Source organism: Schistocerca serialis, chromosome 10 (genome assembly GCF_023864345.2).
Source record: "Schistocerca serialis cubense isolate TAMUIC-IGC-003099 chromosome 10, iqSchSeri2.2, whole genome shotgun sequence".
Classification (NCBI taxonomy): domain Eukaryota; kingdom Metazoa; phylum Arthropoda; class Insecta; order Orthoptera; family Acrididae; genus Schistocerca; species Schistocerca serialis.
Genome location: NC_064647.1, coordinates 103,321,597 through 103,347,685, shown reverse-complemented (window position 1 = coordinate 103,347,685; position 26,089 = coordinate 103,321,597). Strand labels below are relative to the sequence as shown.

Genomic DNA, 26,089 nt, shown 5'->3' with positions numbered 1-26,089 from the left:
TTGCCCGTATTTATAGCCACGCCCCGTGTATACAGGCGGGCGCGACCATCTCCAGCTAGCTGTAAGCGTATGCGGCACGCAGACTGCGAAGCTTCTGGCAGCTGTGCAACGCCGGTGTCTGGGAGTGCTTCCAGTGTTTCTTGTTGTGTTCATGTTGCAGCAAGGCGAGGGCATGTAGCGCGCTGTTCTCGGATCTTGTGACGTGGAGTAGAGCCGAAGTTTTGCACACAATCGTGTGTCGAGTTACGGCCCTGAAACGTCAGCTGCGTTTGTGTTGCACTCGCCTACTAAAATGTATCTATAGATGAGAAAACTCATGACAATGATTGCTCATTTGACAAAATATTGATGGTTATACTTTAGATTGTACACGGCGTTCTTCTAATAATAATTGACAAACCGATTCCAAGCATGTTAAACATGCCTTTGAGACGTTTTCTGCACATCCACCCCTTATATTTCAAGCACTGCTTCCCTGTGGTTTCCTCTCTTCCTCATCTACTTGCATGACGTCATCTTGAGACCGATGACTTCTCAAACTCGAACATCCGACACCAACAGTCGACCCATCTCTTTCGGTGGGACCTGGGGAATGGAGTATGGGCTATCATCGCTGGGCTGTTACACCGATTCAGTTTCATGGAAACTTGTAGTCACGTGATCAATTTCATGATCATTGTGCATCCCGCTAAAACAGTCGGCCGAAGTAAACCATCGGCTGCTGAAAAGCACGACTTCGAAAATCAACACGGAATGTTGCAAACCAGCTAGAAACAACATTGGGGTAGTCTCGCCAACGCGCTTACCGTGTCCAACTAAGCGCTTCTGTGTTAACGCCAATCATTTCTTCTCCAGTCTCATATCTTTAGAGCGATGTTGCAGGAGGAATTTTGGTATTTGCTGCAAAATACGTGATCTGAGAACAAAATCATTGTTCACAATTTAATTTGTTTCGTGTTTGATCCTTGCCTGTGTTGACATTTCAGTTAGTGTACTTACAGTAATAAAAGTTCGTTCATGCTGTCTGTACGTTAGCAAAAATTAAAATCGTGGCTTTTAAGTTTTATTGTGAGTAACATGGCACCTTCCACATGTCGACCACATTACATCAGTATTGTACTTCTGACGTAGTGCCTTTTTAGTGGGGTGCGCAGTAACCAACGCAGCAAATTCTCGTTTGTCGTAACAAAGCCAAGGATAGGAAGCCAAAAGTTTGCCTAGTGTTGACTGTTACGCTGAAACTATAAAGTTAAGCTAGTTTAATTAGCAGTTGTGCTCTTAAGTGCAACGAATATTATCTGGAGCAAGTTACTTCAGAGGCGCACATTTCCGTACGCTTGTCGTTGATACGCAATCATATGTCCATAGCTCCACAAGGGTGCATTTCCGACCTGTCGGGAAAATTTCACTATACTGGACAGCCCTGTTACCAAGTTGATTTTCTCCATCCTTCGGAACAGCACCGACGTTCGGAACGCCAGCTGTCTCATGGTATCATTCGAGTCGTTTTGGGATTAAGTCTAGCAATTAGCGGTAAGTCTAGCGATAAATACCCTACCTTTCTCTTCCCCGTTCTGGCCAAATATTGGAGGTGAAAATTTCTTCCACATCCGGCATTAGAAACAGCCACTTCATAGTCCAGCACCACCGCCCGCGTATCGGTGGCACAGATATTCTGTAACGTTTTACGATAAGTCTTCAGTAAGTTGTTTTTTAAAGATAAATTTGCAGTCATCCTGAAGGTTGAACACCACTGCTTTACAAGGCACGGTCGTGTTGGAGGGTAGTATGCCGTCGCTTTCCTCCGACCTTTGAACTTAACGTGATTTGCGAATCACGAGAGGATAGAAGTGATGTGGCAGTTGATACAAGGACTGAATCCTAGAGGATCGAATTTTACTCCACAGTCTGGTACTTCGGTACTGAGCCAACGTGACTCACCCTGTTAAAGTCACTGATGTGTAATGATTACAGAAAAAATGACATTGTTCGGAAACAATCTTAGCTATCTGCGCAACAGTTCTGTAATTGCTGTGAAGGTCGGCAGCTGTTAGAGGGCATTCAGAAGTCGAAGGAATTGCGTATAAGGCAGGTCGCCCTTCGCAGGATACTTACGCGTTATCGCGGGAGCCCCGAATGTTCCGCAAAAATAACATAAACGTGCACTTATCTGGAGCGAGTAATGCCGGAAGCGCGTATAGCGGCGGCCATTTTCGTGTTTTTTCATGCCGAGAGCAAGGTCAGCTGCACTCGTCTGGCGTGTCGCTTCGTGCACGTCCCATTGTAGACGAAAAAATTTCAAAAAATTGAGAGAGGTAGTGCGACAAAGATTCCAATCTCCAGGCTCGAGAAGCAGTGGTGAAACATTCTGCGCAAACGTTACCACGGTGGCGACGTCTTTCAAAAAGTCAGGAGATCGGGAAAATCGGGCCACTGAGTCACATTTTGGAGACAGGGGTTGGGATGTTGAAGTTTCCTTGACATTAAAAGATGTTTTGATATGTCATATAAAATTCTCTCTCTCTCTCTCTCTCTCTCTCTCTCTCCTCTTGTTAAGAATGTTCGGTAGCGAGACCTCCCCTTCCACTGGATGTGAATCCGTAGGATTTATGCCTGTGGGGACATTCAAAGGCACTGACTGGCGTGTGCCCAACTCAGACACAGTGTCCAGACGTTACAGGAGCGTTTGACAAAAGCGAGTGACGCAATCCGAATGGAACCAGGTCTAGTCGAAAGAAGAGCGAATGATGTTACGGTGCGTGGTAACCATATGTAGCGCTGACTTGAGTATCTTCTGCGTAACGGACGGATGGGAATGACAGGACAGATTTTCGTACTCAACAATGATCGGTTTCCAGACATAGTTATGAGAACTATTCTTCGAGATTTCGCGAATAATAGGTCATTGAGGAATGACACTTTTTAAACATTTAAATCAACTAAACAAAGAAAAGAAATTCTACTAGTTCCTCTCGTGGTGGTAGTGGTATCTTCTCCCACAGTATTTTATAGAAATGATGGTTAGGTATACAAAATTTAGTTATTTCTCCAGGCGTTCGTGAATTACACTTACTTGGTAAACCCTTTTCAGCACACCCTAGTGGGAGCCAGGTGCATCTTTTGATACGTGTATTAACTTTGGTTGGCATCGACCCAGTGGTTCAGATGATGAGGAAAGTACCTTTACATACATACAACCAAATATAATGTTAAGTGTGTAGCTGTGAGATTGTGCTTCGGAAACGGTGGGTTGTGGAGTCGCGTAGGGAAAGGTGCATTGCATTGCGTTGTCTTCTCGCCGGGCCTCGCTGATCACAGCACGTGACATTAAAGGTCTTGCAGTCTCCGGCAGGGAACGAGTAACTATTCCTGGCGACATTAGTAACTCTCGTCTGCGCTTTTAAATGCATGCGAGCTCTCGATCGCACGCGACGTAGTTAAGACCTTTAGTGGGTACCTTTTCCAATGACATGTTGATTTCCCGTGGGTGCTATACGGAGCCGAACGTTCGCGAAGTGTGGCGGAAAAGCCGACTAGGGTTACGTCACAAATTTGTTGCGGGGCCCTTGTTTCTCGCGGACCCCCAGCTCCAGGCCCGTTACTTAAAAGCACGATTGAGATTCCGATGAAGTGTAAACGTGGAAATCGTCATATCGCGCATGGTAACTGAAGACGGTAAGGAAGTATTTATTGGAATAGTCACCAAGTGACGTGGCAATTTTGGTTTTGCTGCAATAAAAACTAGACAAGGAGAAGTTGATTCATGGAAATATTTTGTCATGATGTAGTCGACGGGGCGTTAAACTCTTAATCTTCCTTCCATTTGCACAAGTACTTGAGAGAAACTGGCCTTGAGCGGTTTGGGTCCGGGAGGCTTGCGAGTTATTTCGTGAGACGGCATATTCCTCCACTCTGCCTCCTAGCTCTTAGAAGCTGTCAATTTTGTAACGCGAGGAGCCGTAGCGTTGGTCATCGGCGTCTGGCGGTGTAGGACAAAGCCGGCCAGGCGGCGGTTGACTCACGTAGCGAGCTGAGCCTTCTGCTAGTAATCAGCTTTGGAACGAGTCATCCCACGCGGCCAGAGCCTCTGAATCAGACGCCGGAACAGCTCGTGTTGTGTGGCTTCTCCGAAACTGCACTGTTCGTCGTAGGTGGCTCAGAATAGGCGTATCTCACGTTGTTCGCGCTGATGGTTGCAGGGCGAAGACGGCGATACAGCGCACCGTTACTTGTTCTCTGCATCAGATTTCCCACGAATTGTCGTAGCATTGCAAGTGTCAATCATGTTCTGTGATCATGCCATTGACAGTAATTTTGCACATATTCATCTCATTCGTTGAACCAGAGAACGGTTAACACATTGCAGTACTGAAACTGCGACCAGTCGCTGTATATTTTTTTAAACTCATCATCTCCTTTAAGTTAGATATCGAGCCTTCAGATTGTGAGTACTCCAAAGCATTTTATTTATTTATTTATTTATTTGAATGAAACAACACATTTATTTCACAAACTGGTTTTAGTCTATTCCTGCTGAGTACCGGTGAAAACCGATTTGTGAAATAAATAATAAATATTGTAGAATATTACACCAGTGTTGTGCGTCTTCATTCATAATGTATGAAAAGTTCTGCTAAGAAGCAACGGGACAGTTCATCAAATGGTCCAAATGGCTCTGAGCACTATGGGACTTAACATCTGAGGTCATCAGTCCCCTAGAACTTAGAACTACTTAAACCTAACTAACCTAAGGACGTCACACACGTCCATGTCCGAGGCAGGATTCGAACCTGCGACTGTAGTTGTCGTGCGGTTCCAGACTGAAGCGTCTGGAACCGCTCGGCCACCGCGGCTGGCTGACAGTTAATCAACGCAATTTTATGTTTTGCACGAAATGCAGCTAAGAGCTGTGTGTGGTTGGAGTAGGGGTGAAAATAGAATTATGCAGAATTTGCCATCGTAAAGGTTAGCTATATTGTTTAGTTAACTTTCGCGACATGAGACTCGCGAGCAGTATGTCACTTCCGAACGATAAAGTATTCACCAGCGTTCAATGCAGTTCCGTTAGCAACTCCTGAAAGCATTAGACTTGCGCATAACTGAGAAGTTTCAATACAAGACATTTTACCACGTGGCGGTATAGTTCTGAGTCAGATGTCACCAACTATATATAGTTAAAAATCGCTATTATAGGATTCGAGGTTGCTGAGGGGACGTAGTAGATAGTATTGATAAGGAATTCGTTTCCATGAATGTACCGTTTGGTTGTGAAGTAAGTTGGAGGATCGGATAACCTTAATATCTTCCGCTTCACTGCACACACACAAAGCGTAGACAGGGAACTCTGACCCGTGTGCTCTGTAAGAGCTGGTCCATAGCTGCTTGCTCCACAAGGTGTATCTGCGACACACATCTTCGTATCGTCCACAAACCCTGGTGTGTGCTGAATAATTTATGCTACCACCAGTACTCTTGCAAAGAGATCTCCATCCGACAATAGGCAGTCTCATACGCAATATTTTTCATATGGCACCACAAAAACGTAGAGAGGAATTAAATTTGACGCCTATAGTGGCTAAGGAGTTGGTTGGGATGTTGGCGGACACAACTTGCAAACTGTGCGGATTCGCCTTCATATTGAGGATCACAGTTGCTGATGAAGGGACAGTAACAAATCTTCTAGTAACAACCCCAGTTTTTGTGCATAACGGGAAGCATATTTGAAACAGCTCCAATCTACGAACTTCCCTTAATGACATTAATTTAATGACATGTAAGTAATAACATCGCTACACCGTATGTACATTATGCGGCGGGTTTCTTAAAACTGTAGTTTGGCCAGCTGTGCGACCTCATGCACTAGCCGAGTAGTAGTCCAGACGATGAATGTACCGTATCTACAGGATACCAGTTTCGACATTTGTGGACACTTTGTCACTGGGACAGTTAGCGTTGTATGTGCTGGCGCCGGGTGTTAGTCACGTGGGAGTATTTGATGATATCACAGTGCCGTTACACTATTGCGTCGCGGATTGCGCGCGGCAGGGAATGTCCAACTACTGAGACCAGCTAATAGTTTCGAAAGGAAACTCCGTAGCGCGAAAATTTGGAAGGCTGCGTGCTCGGAAGATCGTAGATTGCAGCAGAAAAACGCCTGAAGCAACCTAGTCGTGGTCGCCAGAAATAACAATTTATTGTGGTTGACAAATTGGAGGGCTTCACTGTTGTCGCGTATGTGCGTCGCCTTCATTCGCGCATCTTCGGCGTATTACTAAATTTTACGACGAACCATGGGTACAGTTCCTTGTGTCTAATAACGCAATTGCAGACAATCGTTACAGTGTGTAATCTAACATCTCTGTTAATAGAAAACGGCGGTTTTCACGCAAGTATTCAACGCGAACTCAACCGCATCTCCACCGCCCCTAATGGTCACGTCATTGACAGAAAGAATAGTGAATTAAATTGATAGGGGCGTGCGGTAATGTAAAATATTGCCGTACATTTTGAAGTAGATTTTTTCAAATGGTTGAGCTTCTGTTGACAATTTTTTCATCTATTTCCTTCAACCAGAACCTTTTACTTGGCCAGTGTAAGAATGGTGTAGGTTTCGTATTTTCGTAACCAAGTGGAAATTTGATATGGGTTGATTACAGATCTCTCTATAAATTACAATTTGACCGTGTCTTAATTAGACACTGAAGTGCTTTATAATCGAAACTGGTAGCAAAATAAAGTTATTTATCTTCGCATCTATCTTCAATACGAATATCCTTTGTTATTTAACAGCTGTGGAAGAAGACGAGCAAAAGCACGTCGATGGGTAGGGAGGGGGGGGGGGGGTGTTTGGGAGAGCTGCAGATGTCATAACGCTACGGGCAGGTTGGTGCCTGCCGGCTTACATGCCTGATATCTGCCCGGCAGCTGTGTGCGCAAGTGGCGGCGGCAGAAGCAGCAGCAGATGACGACGAACAGACACGTAAAAAAGAAACAGCACACACACTGCGGGGGGCCGCTGGCGACGGGCCAAAACACTGCTGCAGTCCTGCACCTCCTCTCGAGCACAGGATAGACATAGGTGCATATACTGACTGCGGGAAAAAAATGCAGCACCTTCAAGGCTGTAGTCATTTTATTGACAGGAGATGAAAGATAGTGCTTCACTGTACGGAATAAAGGCCGACGACACGACGGTTACACGTACGACACTCCTGTTCCCACAGGAGCGATGCGACTTGAAACAGCAGGCGGCAGTAGCCTCGCGTTGTGGTCTTCCTAAAACGCCACTATTAACACGAGTCTGCAAAGAGAGATGTACTATAAACAGTACAGATCTGTTTTTGTTCTGGTCTTCAGTCCTGAGACTGGTTTGATGCAGCTCTAAATGCTACTCTATCCTGTGCAAGCTTCTTCATCTCCCAGTACCTACTGCAGCCTACATCCTTCTGAATCTGCTTAGTGTATTCATCTCTTGGTCTCCCTCCACGATTTTTACCCTCCACCCTGCCCTCCAGTACTAAATTGGTGATCCCTTGATGTCCCAGAACTTGTTGGGTATATTTGGTGCGCAGCATTGTGTGACCTAAAATGCACCAAACGTTAACCGGTCAGCAACTACATTCGTTTATTGCAAAATTTCCAAAATACTGAGGTATAGCAGTAATCGTGAACAATGGCGCGAAGGAAAAACAGCAGTTGGAGTCTGTGACATCAGACTGTAAAAATAATGAAATGCATTTTTATACCTAATAGTCCATGAAAATCGAATGACATTGCGTAGTGAATCCTAAATGCAGTAAAGCTTTGGGAAACTAATTAGACGGTTGTAGCATTGAGTTATCTACATAACCTTTCTTAATGAAATGACTGATGCACCTCTCCGTTTTTGTCCGTAGCTCGTGGTCTTGCGGTAGCGTTCTCGCTTCCCGCGCAGGGGGTCCCGGGTTCGATTCCCGGCGGGGTCATGTATTTTCCCTGCCTCGAGATGACTGTGTGTTATTGTGTCGTCTTAATCATCATTCATCCCCCTTACGGTCAGAGGAAGGCAATGGCAGGACCCTGCCTAGTACAGCGGTGCGGGTCTCCTGCATCGTCCCCTACGCTCCTCGGAGTATGGGACATCATCATCATTCATCTTATCCTACGTGGTAGCTGGGTGGAGCAACCATAACTCCTTACTGCGCCGAACGACATTGCAGAAATCGTATCAGTGTAGTATCGCTGTAGTCCTAGTGTGAACCATTTAAGCCACTTTTACAACGTTTCTACGTGCTTCACCAATGGGGGTTGCTTCTGCGTCTTACCTAGAGTCGCATCGCCTCGGTGAGAATCGCCCCCCCCCCCCCCCCCACGGTTCGACACATCGAAGCGGTATCAACATCTGTAGCCTTACACTCTGGATCGTGTGCATTGAGCGATGTTTTGGGAGCCGCTCTTCTGTTGCTGTTTACCAGCTGTGATACCCGAACAGCTGGCAGGGACAGAAGCCACGGTGGGGTGGGGTAGCTCGCGTGCATACCGAGGAAGAGTTCGTCGAACTTCTTTGTGAAGCGAGCGAGACGCACCTGCCGGGCCATTCTGCGAGCAGCTGTCTGCCTCCGTTCGCGTCGTGGGCGGCATGCGAGGCCCGAGGAGTAGTTGCGAAAAGCGCCCACTACGGAAAGGCCGGGGCGCAGCAGGTGCGCTTTCGTCACGGCAGCTGTACCGCGCGGGCCATTTCTCCGCGCCGAAAAAGAAGCGCCGGTGACGTATCTGGCGAAGCGGAAGGAGCGGCCGCGAGTTGGCAGGTGGCGTCATGCGCTACACGCTCAGCAGCTGCGCGTCCGGTCGGAAGCAGGGATGTGCGTATGTTGTCTGCGCGAGGCGTGCGCGGCGAAGTAGCGCCAGTGCCACTGGGCTGTGAGCAGACCGCACCGCTACCCGATAAAACTAAACGAGCCGACACTGCCAGAAATTACGCCCCCCTGCCATCGGTTAACTTCCAGCTGTAAACTTCGCGTCGTCTTATGCCGTAGAGTTTCCGGGGTCTAGGATACTGAACGGCGCACCCTCGGTGCACCAAATAAACCACGTATTATCTAAGAGACAACGAATGTGTGGTCATCCATGCGAGCCACTCGCAGGGTCTCCTTTGTCGGCTCCGCATCGACCGTACTTGGCTGGCTCATGGTCACCACCTCCGTCGCGAGGACCCACCTCAGTGTCGCTGTGGTCCACGTCTTGTTGTAGTGTCCAATTTCAGCCGCCACACTGCCCACGGTGTTAGGAGATAATGCGTCAACGGCTGATCAAGTAGTGCGTCTTATTCGTGAGGGGGCGTTTTCGTCACACTATCTAAGGGTAAGGGTAGGTGTCTGGCCTTCTCTCCCAGCTCCCAGGCCTTCACACTCTCTTTTTTGCCGGCAGAAGTGGCCGAGCGTTTCTAGGCGCTACAGTCTGGAAACGCGCGACCGCTACGGTCGCAGGCTAGAATCCTGCGTTGGGCATGGATATGTGTGATGTCCTTAGGTTAGTTACGTTTAAGTAGTTCTAAGTTCTAGGGGACTGATGACCTCAGATGTTAAATCCCATAGTGCTCAGAGCCATTTGAACGACATGGACAAGAGATAAAGTATCACGCCTTACGTCAGCGACGATCTATTCCAAACCCGACAAGAATCGATCCTGTAATTAATGCAGTTTCAATTCACTCCCGAGCGAAAATTGCAAAAAGGACTGCATGCTGTGGACATTGTAAATTCGCAGGTCATTGCTTACTGCAGCACATGAAGCCACACGTCTTCAGTGGGCCAGGCAACACAAACTTGTTTGGAGGCGTGTAGTGGGGACCGACAAGTCGAAATTTCGCCTTTTTCAAAATCAGGCCCGCCAAGTGCGGCTATGTCCAGAGAAGCATTTAACTGTTGTGCGAAGTGTATAGTTAGGCCGGAGGTGGTGGTTAAGTTCCCAAGTGTTTTTCGTGCATAGACTTGGGCCCACTCCCTCGGTTACCGTGAACACGAACCAGGGTGTTGTTCAGCATTCTAGGTACTCAAGCATTTCCCTCGTGTGTGTGTGTGTGTGTGTGTGTGTGTGTGTGTGTGTGTGTTAGCAAGTTCAGTACAGAGCTTAGATGTTATCAGTGAAAAGTTTACTTTGTTTTGGGACAAAAAAAGCCTGGAATCCAAAATTGAAAAGATCGGTGTATTCAAGATGAATGTTACTTGTTAGGGAATACCTGAAACATGTGCAATATTCAGAAAAAACAATATAAAACAGAGAAATTAGGAGCACAATGCCACTGGTATGTGAAAGTGTAGGTCGTTGCCCATTGTACACCCAGTGCTACATCGGATACCTTGTCACTGTATTTTCGTGATTAAAAAACAATTGCGTATTCGATAAAGTAGGGTATGTTAGCATGTTCCTGCATATTGTGAACAATTAGTAGTACAGAACCACTGAACACAAGCAGCTACTAGCCTTATTTCTCGAAGACATGCTGACACTCCAATAAGCTTTCAAGCACATATTGCAACCTACTGGGAACTTGAGCAAACGAAAGCAAGTGATGAATAAGAAGCTCATTTTGTAAAGTGCTACAATCACACAGAGCTTAGTATACTACCTGACCATAAACAAGAAATTGTAATGTACTATATATGCCCGATTCCCTGTACTGTGCATCCTGTTTATTTGCTTTTATTTTCACTTTAAAGTGTTCCGTCACGCACTCATAGCCACAGTTTTGTGTCTATTCATTCGTCAGCCCGAGTAAACCTAATTTCTCCGGGAAACGTGGACAAAGAGGGTGCGTGTGTAGGGATTTGTGGCGATATGTTTTGTGCGCGGTGGCCACGGTTTCCCTGGGCTGCGGTTTTTATCTGGAAATGTCGTGTCGGCCGCCGGCCGCGTCACTACTTCCTGCCTGTCCAGCTGCGCATCGTTGGCAGGAAGAGGAAACGAAATACTGGGGGAGTCCTCCTCCTTTGTCTGACTCTGGGGCACGCCACAGCGTAGTCTTCCTGGAGCTAAAATGTAGTAGAGCGCAGTTCTGCAGCGACCATACCACCCACTTTATGACAGAGGGGTCAGACAGAGTTGTTGTTGTTGTGGTCTTCAATCCTGAGACCGGTTTGATGCAGCTCTCCCATGTTACTCTATCCTGTGCAAGCTTCATCTCCTAGTACCTACTGCATCCTTCTGAATCTGCTTAGTGTATTCATCTCTTGATCTCCATCTACGATTTTTAGCCTCCACGCTGCACTCCAATACTAAATTATCGATCCCTTGATGCCTAAGAATATGCCTTACCAACCGATCCCTTCTTCTAGTCAAGTTGTGCCACAAACTTCTCCCCAATCCTATTCAGTACCTCCTCATTAGTTATGTGATCTACCCATCTAATCTTCAGCATTCTTCTGTAGCACCACATTTAGAAAGCTTCTATTCTCGTCTTGTCCAAACTATTTATCGTCCATGTTTCACTTCCATACATGGCTGGCTATACTCCATACAAATACTTTCAGAAACTACTTCCTGACATTTAAATCTATACTCGATGTTAACAAATTTCGCTTCTTCAGAAACGCTTTCCTTGCCATTGCCAGTCTAAATTTTATATCCTCTCTACTTCGACAATCATGAGTTATTTTGCTCCCCTAATAGCAAAACTCCTTTACTACTTTAAGTGTCTCATTTCCTAATCTAATTCCCTCAGCATCACCCGACTTAATTCGACTACATTCCATTATCCTTGTTTTGCTTTTGTTGATGCTCATCTTCCTTTCAAGACACTGTCCATTCCGTCCTTTGCTGTCTCTGACAAAATTACAATGCCATCGGCGAACCTCAAAGTTTTTGTTTCTTCTCCATGGATTTTAATACCTACTCCGAACTTTTTTGTTTCCTTTACTGCTTGCTCAATATACAGATTGAATAATATCGGGGAGAGGCTACAACTCTCTCACTCCCTTCTCAACCACTGCTTCCCTCGACTATTATAACTGCCATCTCGTTTCTGTACAAATTGTAAATAGCCTTTCGCTCCCTGTATTTGACCCCTGCCACCTTCAGAATTTGAAAGAGAGTATTCCAGTCAACATTGTCAAAAGCTTTCTCTAAGTCTACAACTGCTAGAAACGTAGGCTTGCCTTTCCTTAATCTAGCTTCGAAGATAAGTAGTAAGGTCAGTATTGCCTCACGTGTTTCAATATTTCTACGGAATCCAAACTGACCTTCCCCGAGGTCGGCTTCTACCAGTTTTTCCATTAGTCTGCAGAGAATTCGCGTTAGTATTTTGCATCCGTCACTTGTTACACTGATTGCTCAGTAATTTTCACATGTCAATACCTGCTTTCTTTGGGATTGGAATTATTATATTCTTCTTGAAGTCTGAGGGTATTTCTCCTGTCTCATACATCTTGCTCACCAGATGGTAGTTTTGTCAGGACTGGCTCTCCCAAGGCTGTTAGTAGTTCTAATGGAATGTTGTCTACTCCCGGGGCCTTGTTTCGACTTAGGTCTTTCAGTGCTCTGTCGAGCTCTTCACGCAGGATCGTATCTCCCATTTCATCTTCATCCCCATCTGAGCTCTTGATATTCATGCAAGACGGAGTAGTGCGAGATATTTCTGGAAAGCAGACGTGTCGCCTGTGTCGTAGTCAACTAGGTAAAGAAAATCATTTTCCATGTTCTGTGATTGAATCTGTGACTTTGCCATAAAAATGTGCACTGGTAAACAAGGAATACGAAAATTAATTTTCACCCTGCAGCGGTTTGTTGCCAGGGTAGCTCAGTCTGTTGGCCATTTGCCCGCGGGAGGCAAAGGTTGTGTGTTTGTGCCCCCAGTCACGCTGTGCTATATAACAGGAGACAGCTGTGCCAGACAGTATCATATCCATCACAATCTGTACATATCACGTTTTTGGGAAACGTTGCTATCATCATTTGCATCTATCCCCGTCTCTTCAACTGGTAATTTCCTCGCGTCTAGATTATGAAATACTCGCAACACTTGGAGTATACCTTGTACAGTACACTGCTACACGGGCTGGTGTCTTGTGACCAGTCATTATGCTTGAGCATATGGCGCCCGTCAGTCGTCTCGAGAAATGTACAGGTAATGCACATTTGAAATCCACCATCCGGTGCATACCAGTTAGTATAATAAAGCTTCAAAAGAAACTTGAAAATATTATAGTTACACATTATGGTAAGCTTTAGTCGAAGCTATTGCATGTACTACATTTGGTAACATAACAAATGCCCAATGATGCCAAATGGAATCACACATGTTTGTGACTTCCAACCAGAAAATTACCGTAACTAGCATTATTTTCAAAGTGTTTACTAGTTAATTTACACTTTCAACAAAAATTTATTATTGCAACTTTTATATTAGTTTGCTTCCTTTACCTTGATATAATATTTTGAAAGTCCAGCTGGGTGCACTGTACCGTAGACACCATGCAACAATACTTTTGTCAAGGCATTGTAGCCTGGTGCTCTCTGTTTTAGTGAATTCACGGTAGCCAACCTAAGAACAATGAACTTTAGAAAGCACTGCACACTTGTTTATAATCTTTGGACAAATTGTTTGGTCTTGGGAAAAAATTAAATATGATGCCATATGGCATCACTGGGCTGGAAAGGGTTAAGTGTTACTGATAGACAATTAGGAATTATTTCGAAGTGACAATAATGAGGGCATAGTTTACAGTGCCAGGTGTGTACTGTGTAACTACCGAGGCAGGCAAGCAGCCCCACCATCCAGGAAAATTTTCGCCCCAGTGACTCCGAATTTCTCGCGCTTGGCTGTGAGCTCCTTGGCACAGTGCGAGAGAGAATGAGAAGGATATAAACGAAGTTCACCGCGAAGCCGCCCAGGAGGCAGCACCGTGCAGGCCCCGGAACGCGCCGGTGGGAATTCTTTGAATTACCAAAAGGGGATCAGTGACACATTTAATACATTAATAGCAAAGTCTGTCATTTGCCCATTGTGCGTGGGATTGCAAATGAAACAGAACGCGACGTTTGATGTGATCGAGAATAGTCACACGTGAAAGTAGCGTCGGCCGTACGTACCCAAAGGACCGTTACGGTTCGTGATTAACGGTGGAAGCACCCTCGGGCGGTTCGTGGACAGTATCGTTGTACACTGTACGGTATTGCTAAAATAAAACCGACCGACATTTCGTTAGAACATACACAGCAGAGGGGTGATTCGAAAACTGTCCATTGAGAATTCCGAGACCAGAAACAGTAGAGAAAATGCAGTTCATACTATGCCTCAGTGACGGGCTGAGATTGGTTTTGCGTCCGCAGTTTCCCCTCCCTTTCATTTTGACGAACCTTCATATAAGCAACTTCTCGATACGGAGGGTCAACCCTTGCTTTAGCGACTACGCGTTGCGTTTTGACCACAAATAAGAGGTAAGACCCCACTATTATTAACATTAGAGTACAGGTGATTAGCCACTGGAAACTGCCACAGTCGTTGAAAAAGATGGGTGAATGCACACCTAGCGACATGAAGTGAATAAACAACAAAAAAACTGTTTATGTGTAAAGCAGATAATTTCAGCCGTGAATAAAGAAAATTTCACAACCGCGGTCCTAACTAATATCGAAAGCAGATTTTTGACACTGTTGGAGACGCTATCTATATTACTAAAAGACTAACACGGGGTACGGTCAACCATTCCCAGTTGCAGGTTGCCTATCCAAGGGCTTCCAGAAGCACCAAAAATTTTATTTTCAGCATTTCATATAATTGACAGAATTTAAAATATTAAAATGCTGTCTTATTTTTTATTAAGTCACTATGTCACAGTAAATGTATCAACGTAATAAGTATTACACTTGTAAACAGTGGACTCAGCGCACGGATTACCCAGACTGTACCCATCCAGTATTGGAGAGTGAGAGCACAACGAACTTTACACACAATTTCAAAATATTTGCGAAACTACTACTCGCTGACACCAATCCCCTCCACATATATGAGAGGAAAAAAGTTCATCGCACACTTTAGATGTTCGTGCAGTTAAACTTCAGCAGCAGGTACCGTGTTTCAATTTACTACTTCCTTACTGCAAATCCAATCGCGACACACTTCGCAGGCAGTACTCACATATAGCACTGAATTTACGTGCTGAGTTACATCATCTACAGCACACAGTTCAGCAGCAGATATGACGTTCATAGACATGGAGATACGTGAAAAACTAGCTTTTGCTTAAAAACTGAGCGAGCGCAAACTACCCGGAATATATTCACGCAGGGTTTGATAATAAGGGCACTTGTCACTTCCAACAAACAAGTACAGGGTATATCAAAAAGAACCATCCGATTAAAAAATGACAACTATTATGTTATTTGATGTATGTGCATGAACTGTCGGCAAGAACAAACTCTAGTTTTACATGGTTCCCGCTAGGTAGCAGCACTGTGCGCCTACTTCAGTGTGCTTCCAGTGGAATTTGAAAACTCCCCTATCTAGCACTAAGAATGCATCTACAGTTGTCCAGTTAAGTTCTAGTAAAAATGGTGTCGGGACAACAGAAAGCGACTTCCTTTACCAACAGGATGGGACACTGCTACAATGGCATCCGGAAGTGCGTGAATTTTTAAATCAAAGGATTACTGAACGATGGATCGATCGCACCTTACATTACTGGCCTCCCGGGTCACCGGACCTGACACTTCGATTTTCTTGTGTGTGTGTGTGTGGGGGGGGGGGGGGGGGTGTTATGAAAGAATCTGTTCATGTACCTCTGTTCTAGGCGCTTCAGTCCAGAACCGCGCTGCTGCTGCTACGGTAGCAGGTTCGAATCCTGCCTCGGGCATGGATGTGTATGATGTTCTTCGTTTAAATCTAGGGGACTTGATAACCTCAGACGTTAAGTCCCATAGTGCTTACAGCCATTTGAACCATTTTGTGCCTCCGTTACCGACAACAATGAATGAACAGAGACATCGTATGAACAGCAGCTGCGGGAGCTTTAACTAAAGGCATGGCCGCTTCAGTGTGGGAACAGTTTGAATACCGCATTGACATGTGCCGTGCAATTCAGGGCGGGGTATTGAACACCTTTTAATAGGTGTGTGTGTGTGGGGGGGGGGGGAACTTTTTGGGTTTCCCGTTCATCAAAAAGCAATGAATTATGTATATGTTAGTTTCAGAAATATGCACGTGCCAAATCGGATGATTCTTTTGATTCACGCCGTTTAATTTAAAGCTTTTCTGCTCTTTTTGATGCGTACATGCCCAACGTCAAATATTTGACACATTAGCTCATTTGTAATACACGTTGAAAGCAATGTTATGCATGGGTGTGGGAATCTTAAAGGAATTGGGGGAGGAGGGGTTAGTGGTAGAGATCTATAGCATGTGATTCCAGATTTTTGCGTCATTCCTGTAGCTGTTCAGAGCGATTTTCTACGGTCACGGGCGAGTGGCGGCTACATGCACACACTATTTGTCGCGACCAGGTCGAAACCTCGGACGTCGGATGGCGACTGATTTAAATGAAAGCGTGATGTGTCTCGGGTGTTGCTCGCGGCCCTAGGCAGAGCTGTGCGTGGGATGTAGCTGGTGGAAAGCGGCTGGTCGTGGTCGCTGTAGAAAGTGCGGAGGCGTTGCGGGCGACGGTGGCAGTGAAAGCTCACGAGGGAGCGACGCGACCTTGCTGCTGCAGCAGCAGAGGACCGGTCCTGAGCGGTGGCTCTCCGACACCGGTGATTTCTGCGAATGCCAGTTTCGGTTAAATGGCAACTTTTGAGATTTGTCAATTTTAAAATCACATTTTAATTACCATACCTCCGCACCCCACCAACATTAAAATGTTCCTTTTTGTGATCAATGTAGAAGTTAAAACTGTGATTAGGGAAGGGTAACAACTAACCCACTCCAACGGAAGTGATACGTCCACGCCTGTGAAGTGTGCGAGCTCAGTATTTGAACAGTGTGTCATCGGAGTCGCCATGCGATTAGAAAGGGATGATAAACGTGATTACCCAGTGAACGTACAATGAAAATTGCTTTCTGCCCTTGTCAGAGTCGTCAGATGTGTCAGTTTTCTACCACGTAGTTATTGATAAAAACTTGATTGTGTGTCTTAAAGGTTGACTATATGAAAGAGTGGGAAGTACGGGTATTCCAGTTAAGTGGACAGGATACACACAGCTTACGTGTGTATTCTAATATATCACATTACTGTCAAACATCTGGTTAAAGTTACATAGTGGACCCCTCTGCATTTCTCGCAGTTGATGTACGATGTTTCTACACAATACGCATCAAAATACTTTCGATGACTTGTACACTAATCCAGTATAAATTTTTTAAATTGACCGTTCAGTTGTTTTTATGGTGAAAAGCGCGTTTGCTTGTGTTCAGATATACCTGGAACGTTAAACATTAGACCATCCTACAGTGTGATCTGTTACCGGTACCTTTAGCATGCACAATCGTTGGTGTCGCCAACTCTCAACCAATTAATCACCGTTCAGTTAAACCCGGTCTGTCAACAACCAAGCTATTCAAGGGAAGAGGGGGGGTGTCCCGTATCACACGGAGCTCTGTTGCCTTGTAAAACACTGAGTGTAAAATTATCAGAGACAATTAACGTCTTGGCTCGTTTCTTCGATCATAATTCAGTTATACATTGATAGTGTGAGACAAGAGGTTCTGAGAACGAAGTACGAACGTCGGCCAACCGATTGCTCACAACATTGAATGTTATAATGTTATCTAAGCATTGTAACAGTCGGTACTCGATAGCATGGCACAAGGTTCTCATGAGTGCGAACTTCGGCCGACAGATTGGCACACTCCGTTTAAAGCTACTTCATTGTAATTTGACTTGTAGTTCTGACTGAAATCACAGCCGGATACTGAAAATAATTGCTTAAACTGCCACTTCTCAATCACTTCTGATTCGCAGCATTCGTGGTTTCTTGCCCACATAGGAACCGATGACCTCAGCAGTTTGGTCCCATGAGACCTTTCCACAAAAATTTGCCCGCATCTAGTCGCCACATAGTGGCACTTAACTGCTTCTATAGTAAGGGTTGCAGATAAATGATCGAAACACTTTAAGCTGGACCATCATTTTTACCTTCTACGTAAACAGAAACTTAGTAATAAATAGGGCTGATGCTTGTAGTGTGTATTACAGGGTAACGAGCAGTCCACGAAACGGTTCAGTTGCCGTGTGAAACTTTGTTACGCAGTTGTGTCTGACTCTGGTCGACTCTGTCGTTTCCGATTTCCTCCAATACGTGATCCACAGCGGACTCAGGGTAACGGAAATGCTTCATTGCTCGCATGTACAGTACTCATTTAACAGCGTAGAGTGGAACAAATTTTTGCATGTACAAACATATTCCCGAAGACTTGAACCGTAAGAAACATCTCAAGTTCAGCTACTTAATCTATAATTCCTAGTGTTGGAAACAAACGAATCTACTTTCTAAAATATTTTGCATTTCTCCACTCACTGCCTCATGAAATAATTTCCCACAAACAGTATTGATACCACAAAAGTGAGCAGTATTGGTATTCACCCACAGTCATCTTGTAGGTACCTTTCTAATTTAGCATAACTGCACCTTCACCCTGTATGTAGACGTTATTCATACGTACGACACTAAGAGAAAAATTGAACTTTCATTATCGATCATTAAATCTGCCAGTGTGGCCCAGGAAGGCGCTCGGTGTGCATCAACAAATAACCGTCATTTTACCAATAAAGTTGCAGGTAGGAACGCAAGTTCGGAATCCAAAATAATTTATCTGGACAACTCCTCCTGTAGACCTATACCACAGACGAATTTCTTTGTAAGCGCAGGTAACGTATTAAAGTTCCGAATACATTAGTCACTCACCATGTTTTCTTTCCCGGATGCAGTTCGTGCCTGGTTCGCGCCGAGTATTTGTAGGCCTCCAACTTCTTACTGCCAGGTACATTTCGTTAGTCCGTGAATTCAAACGCCGTGCCCGAGCAATAGCAGGCGGGAATGACTCATTTGAGAACTGTAAGACTCTGACATCACTTAGCTCGACGACCTACCTACCTACTGTGTTAAGTTCGATTTTAAGATTAATTTGTGACCTGAGCTGAACGGCGAGATCAATTCTGTGTAACAACTCCTCTTACCAATGGACATAAGTTTCCATTGACGATTATTGAGAGCACATGTTACTATGCAATATTGCAATGATAATGTAAAGAAGTAAACAGTAATTTCTTAAGAGAAGAGCAAGAGAAGCGAAGTGTGATTTGTGTCGACAGTCATACTTGGAGGAAGATCCACAGAAAAATTGAAAAATTGAAAAATTGAAAAATGCCTGTTCATTTGATATAAGGGGGTAACTGTACGATCTGTTTTGGGTTTTTAGCAGTGGAGTCTTGCGATGCAGTAATATAAACTGCAGTACCGCTCTTGTTTTTGCATCGTCAGTTACCGATAGGCGGGAATATCGAGATGTATTACAACCTCCACGTTTCTCAGATGATGGTTTCCGTAAGACAATGTTAGAGGCGAACAGTGGTTGCCCGCAACGCTTCACCCAAGTGCTGGCTGGCTCGGCGGTAATGGTGAACGGGAGGCCCTGCCTTGTACGGCGGCCGGCGGAACTGGTTAGTCCGGGCAGCGCCGGCACAGCAAGCAAAACAACCGTCGGCCGTGGGCGGGGAACGAACCCGGGACCAGCAGGCCACGTGGCCTCAACCACTTCGTAGGGGCAGCCTAAGAGGAATTTCATTTTCCATCTGAATCGAATACTACAAATGACATCAAGCTTGAGCAATATTTACACTAGCTACTTCTCAATTTACGACATGTGGCAAATGTATCCTACAGCGTCCCTGGCGTTTACTCATGTTAAAAGTCTCAACATACACTTATTTGCACGACAAAATATGTACAAACACAAAAAGCGATATATAGTGGGCAGTAAATGGCGTCTTCTTAATTTTGTTATTTGTATCTTTTCTGCAAATGCCAAATGTCAAAGAAGTAATTCTTCAATATCTCGATATTAGGCAGTGAAAACCTAACTCCACTTGCCTGTGAAAACCCTACTTTTAATACCCAGTAACTCCATAGTCAAAGATATTTGAAAATGCGTGGATTTCTCTGTTCTGTCAGTAACTAGATTCGTCCTGTACAGTTGCAAAATGTAGCATCTTTCTGTATCACATTACATTATTTTTTAAAAAAAAACGGTTCTGCATCACCTGCAAAATTTAACAACATTTGTCTTAGTTGAAACAATGCACAGATCGATTTTTTGTGTGTTGTAAAACATAAATCCGTTTTTCGTGTCCAGGGTATTTAGTTTCTTGTGGGAGAACACTTTCGGAAGCAATATCGAGACATCGAGTAACATTTTCAGTAGGTAACGAAAAGAAGGCAAGCACAAAAGGACATCAGTGTAATATGAGGGCGTCAAAAATTGATTAACTTTAGATGTTAGCAAATAACACCACAGTACCTCTGTTTCTGCGCGTGGAGTATACAGCGTATGTTAGAACATGCACTTCGTTCAATTAATTGGTTATTGACCTCTTAACTGTACTACGTGATTTCTGGCTGATTTCCTTGTAGGCACTTGACTCATGGTCGCTGTGAGTATCTATTTTGACTAGAAAAATGCTCACGTAAAACAGAAATAAGAGGAACCACTTAAAGTAAATTATACTGCTGTTAAATTTTGATTTTAAGGGACAGAGCACCAGGTCATAATTTTAATAATTATGTACAATATGCACTTCAAGAACGCTGAGAATTGTCATGCAGTTGCACCTTTCACAGGCAGCTACATTCTACAGCCAGAAAATGTTGTGTTTACTGAGAACTATGTGACAATTCTTTGTCACCATCCGTGATTGACGAGCTAACTCTAAAGCCTAATGATGCCCCATGGTGTTATCTTTTCGTCCTTTTAATTAAATGTTTTGCTGTTTGGGTAGAGTGGTAGGTTTCTCATTTTAACCACACATACATCTTTTGGTCTAAAAGTAGTTCGTATTTGTACATATTAACACCAAATGCAAAAAGCCTTCGTGGTTAGAGGATTCAAAGATTCAGAATAGGCTTAAACACTGTTGCTCAAGTTGTTTCTACTGCACGGTTATGAAAGATATCCAGATGAAAATGTTAAAATTGTCAGGGATTGCCTGATAATTGTGAAGCAGTGAACAGTAGGGTGAAAACGACTAAAGAGTTGAAGGTAGAGAGATACCTTGTATAGTGTTCATTCAGTTACAACAATCACAAGTTACTGGTTCAGCTGTTGGTTGCAGCCATCAGCAGGTGAACATGGACAGATACTGTAATGGATTGCTGAAAAATAATGGCGAATGACAATGATGGTTGCATTATAATTTTATTATTGCAGTCAAGAAACCTCCATTTTTGACTGTTACGCTATATGGTAGAAAAGACTAAAACTGCCATTAATTTGAAGATTGAACACCGCAGCACTTTCCTAGGCATTTTCCTAAGGGAGATGGTATGTTCCGTTCCAGTGACCTGCGAACTGACTTATCTGGCCAGTTAGACGACCAGCAGCGTAATGTGGGCTCCGAACTAAAATGCAACCAGCAGTTTTCCACATTAACAAACACACTGAGGTGAAGGAAGTGATAAATGTGATGTACTGACCAGGGATTGGAGCAAAAATTAATGGATCTGTAGTGTGGCACTGATAGCTAAATGAAGGAAACAGTGCATTCGAGAAATAGCATAGCATAAACATTCTTATACAGCAATCCCTACATTATAGGTTTGATACTAACGTTTACCCAACAGAGGAAATTGGGCCATTGTTGGCTCACACAGTTACTAGTTACACAGTAGCATCATCCTTCAGTATTTGAAAGTGACTTTGAACTAGCCTTACTAAATGATATTTGTTTTAACAACAGTTTCACACAGTGTGCTGAAGTGTTGGCGTTTGTATTTTTGCAGAGCCACGGGATGAGCAGCGGAAGTTCAGCCGCGTCTAGTGCAGCGAGCACCACGAGCTCCGGCAGCAGCAGCAAGGCTGGCGGGTCGTCCCCGCCTCCGTCTTCAGCATCCAGCTCTTCTGGTGGCAGCACATGCAGCAGCCCTACAAACTTGGGCTGCCCTGTGGTGCTGTGTGGCAAGGGTGGCGTCTACCGCCGCAGCTCCAACCCTCTGAGTGGGGACTCGCACGGGCCAGTGAGTGGTGCCCAAACGCCGCAGCCCCAACCACACCGCAAGCTGGATCGTAGCCAGTCAGAGCCTGCATCTGCCGCCTCTGCCTCTGCAGCCGTCAATACTTCTCGCTACAAGACAGAGCTCTGCCGCCCCTTTGAGGAAAATGGCTCCTGCAAGTATGGGGACAAGTGCCAGTTCGCGCACGGTGCCCGCGAGCTGCGCTCGCTTGCTAGACACCCCAAGTACAAGACGGAGCTCTGTCGCACTTTCCATACGATTGGTTTCTGCCCGTATGGGCCGCGCTGTCACTTCATACATAATGCTGATGAGGCCCGCCCCAAGACCATAGCTTCTCCTCCACAGTCACCCCTGCTGGTTTCTCCAGTGTCACCTGTCACTCCAGTGGCTCCGGGTAGCCCACTAGCACCAGGTAGTCCTCTAGCTCCTGGAAGCCCACTAGCTCCTGGCAGCCCACTGGCCCCCGGAAGCCCGCTGGTTGCTGCATTGGGCGTCGCCTCTGCATCGTCCACCTCTACTTCACCCCCACCAGGCAGCAAGCCGTCCTCACCACCAGCTGCCACCTCTCCTGCCGTGCCGCAGTCTCCGACCGATGCTTTCACTTTCAACATGGTATTCACGCAGCCGCCATCCACTGCGGCGCCTTCGCTGCAGACTCTTCCGGCGTGCTTCCGTCCATCACCGGAGACGCGCCTGCCAGTCTTCAGAAGGGTTGCTGCCATGTCAGAGCTTCTGGCTGGTGGGCAATAAAGGGGAGGGGCACAGAGGGAGAGGACGACATTATCTGAATCCTAAAGAACCATCCCAGAAATACAGAGGTTGGATAAGTTTCGTTTGAGGGAGAATGTGGAATTATCCTTTCCCTCTGCCACTAAGATCAGTAACGCTCTCACATTACTTCCCTTTCTTTTGACATGCTTAATGGCAGAAAGTAGATGCCTTTTACCATTTGCTGTGATGATTCTTGGGCATTTAAATAAGTTTTTTTTATTTATCTTGAGGTTCGTTAAATGTAAATAAGTGTACTTCGTTCACCGTGCACGTGATGTATACTCAATTCAGTGGTTTGTTTCTCCACTTGTTTTGTTTTGCTATTGATGTAGTAAACTGGTCATGAAGTGTAATTTAATGTACTTGTCTTGTGAAACTTAACAACTGAGCCAGATTGAAAATGGTTGTTGAGTTTCTTGAAACTAGTACATCAAATTTTCAAAGTTTGGCAAGTAACAATGTCTTCCATGCACATTTCTTGAACATTCCACATTCTCTCTCATATATGTGCAGTTGTTTGAGACACTCAGCAGCAATGAAACAAATAATTCCCTATAGGCAGCAATAAACACCATTTATTTTTAAGATCTAAGTGCCTTTTTGACTAATACTGTACCAGTTTAATATGATTAAGATTCTCTTTTGAGATCCAGGTCTGAAATCCCTGGGAATAAAATTCATGCACTTGACGCTATACATGCATTCTTGTACAGTAAAATATTTTTGTGTGTTTATATATATATAAACATGTGTATATTTCATTGCATGGAAAACAGTTACAATAAATTAGCAAGTGTAAAAGTAAGAGAGGCAATAGCCGAGGCATATACTATATTTCTGGTGTGATAATTAAGCCATAAGAGGAAGAAAAATATTTAGTAGTAGACTTATTTTTGTATTGATGTTTCAGCTGCAACTAATCTTCATATCAAAGAAATTTGGCAGTGTGCGTATCATAAATGCCTGCAATAATAATTTTTCATGAATGTGTATATCTACACATAAGTGCTTGGATCAGAAGCACGCGATATTTTCTAAATTTCTCAGTGTATCAGATTTTTTACACACTATTGAACTATAGACTGATAGATTGTAATTATCCGGTATTATAGTGTCTCTAGCATGGATGAGGACCAAACGTTGCTGAAATCTGGTTAGTTTTCAAATGAGAAATCAGCAACATTCCAAACAGGAAACTTCTGTACATTCATTTTATTTATGGTTACAGTATTGCTTTGAGTTTTAATTTTTGTTTCCTCTCCTTGAACAGACTGATAATAAGATTCAGTTGTACAAAACTTTGTATACCACATTGTACATAAACCTGCTGTCTTTCTGATACTGTACTAAATTGGAGGAGAATGTTTTATTATAAATATAATATATTATGTATACATATATATGTGAAAGTGGGGTGCCACATTATTTAATTTATACACATTAAATTATATTTTGATGCTGTTACATGATGCATAACATTATTTTCTTTCTCTTTCTATGATGCTTTCGACTTTCATTATTTATAGTAATCTTATTCTTGATATAATGAGTATCTGAAAATTCTGGTTAACAAAATGCTGTTAGAAGTGACTTGTGGCACTAGTTTTGGAAGTGATTATGCTACTGAACTGATTAATGAAAATGTGCCTTGTGGAAAGAAATTATATTGTGTGTTGATCTGTTATGGTGATTGGAAGGTATAGAATTGACTGGCAAGACTTTATTTAATTAAAAAAAAATTGCCTCAAAATTTTTGTTCCGCTTCTAATATTTGAGGGAAGTCCAAACAGCAATATTGACAAATTTCTCCTTTTCATGTTTTGAAAAGCTCATTTAAATATTTGTGTGAAGTCATTTGGGTTCTTGTATTGTTTTATTTATTTTATGTACAGACAACATTTTCATTCCATTTTTAAAATATCTGAGCATTATTTAAACATATTTATTTCATAATGACATCATGAACTTTGTTTTTTAATTATATTGATTCAAATGTAAGTTTCTTATTTATTAATGATAAAGTGGATAGTTTTGCATGCAAAATGATGTGAAAGGCTGAAGAAATAAAATCTGTACAAATTTAAATGTACTGAATTCTATTTATTTATTATCTTTAAAGGGAGTGAAGTTCGAATATGTTGCTTGCAGAATGTTAGTATGTTACTATTCTTCAATTCAGTTTGGGAATGCGTTAATGCAGTCATTTAACTTTCAGTGATGCTGTTGTAGCAACAACACACTCCTTTCCACAAAATGAAAACTTAGTTTTTATAATTTTTTAAGTAATGGGATGGGGGGTATTTTTTGTTCTTGTGTTTACACAATGTTATATTTATGTGACTTATTTATATGAATAAAATATATTTATCAGATTATTATCTCATTAAAATATTTAATTAAAAAGCTGAACCTGTGAAACCACAATTGTATTTATGTTTGCTTGGCACTATATTACAATTTTGCATTGGGAAAGTTTTTTTTGTTTCGTTTTTGTGGCTCATTTAAGGAGTTTGGATGTCATCAGATTGTGTGTTACTTAGTCTGACATAATTGTATATTGTGTATTATTATCTGCAATATACAACTCATGTAAAATGTCATTATTTATAGACGTTTAATATGTGCACAAGCTCAGTGTGTATGCAATGAATGAAATATTTATAAAGTGGATGAATATAATTTTATAGCATTTTGATTAAATTATTGTTTTTATTTAACAATTTCCTTTCCTCTTGGACACCACACTCTGTATCCAAATGAAGTACCTAAACCTGCATTGTGTACAGATAATTGCAGAAATGAGTGAAAAGTAAAAAACAAAAAAATCTGCCATGATAAAATAATACGCCATGCAGCTAGACATGAAATCCATCTGTGGTAGGAATTGCTGTTGCCTGTTACAATGAACACACACAAGGAAAATGAGTTTTTGGTATAACACACAAACACACACACACACACACACACACACACACACACACACACACACACACACACACACACACACACACACACACACACACACACACACACAACCACCACCACCTCCAACCACACTCTATTTTATTGGTACGCTGATGTTTGGAGACTGAAAAGTACTGAATCAGTGAGAGTGCAAGTATTTGTG

At 43.6% G+C, this 26,089-nt stretch overlaps 1 protein-coding gene across 2 annotated transcripts in view; it reads left to right on the top strand.

Annotated features, from left to right (window-relative positions):
• LOC126425072 (mRNA decay activator protein ZFP36L1) overlaps positions 1-25,662 on the top strand; it is a 186,331-nt gene extending 160,669 nt beyond the window's left edge. For both annotated transcript variants that reach the window (XM_050087984.1, XM_050087983.1), the window contains exon 2: positions 21,961-25,662. In XM_050087984.1, coding sequence (XP_049943941.1) covers positions 21,961-22,941 — 981 coding nt within the window. In that variant the 3' untranslated portion in view covers positions 22,942-25,662. The remainder of the gene's footprint in view (positions 1-21,960) is intronic.
• The last annotated feature ends 427 nt before the right edge of the window (positions 25,663-26,089 follow it).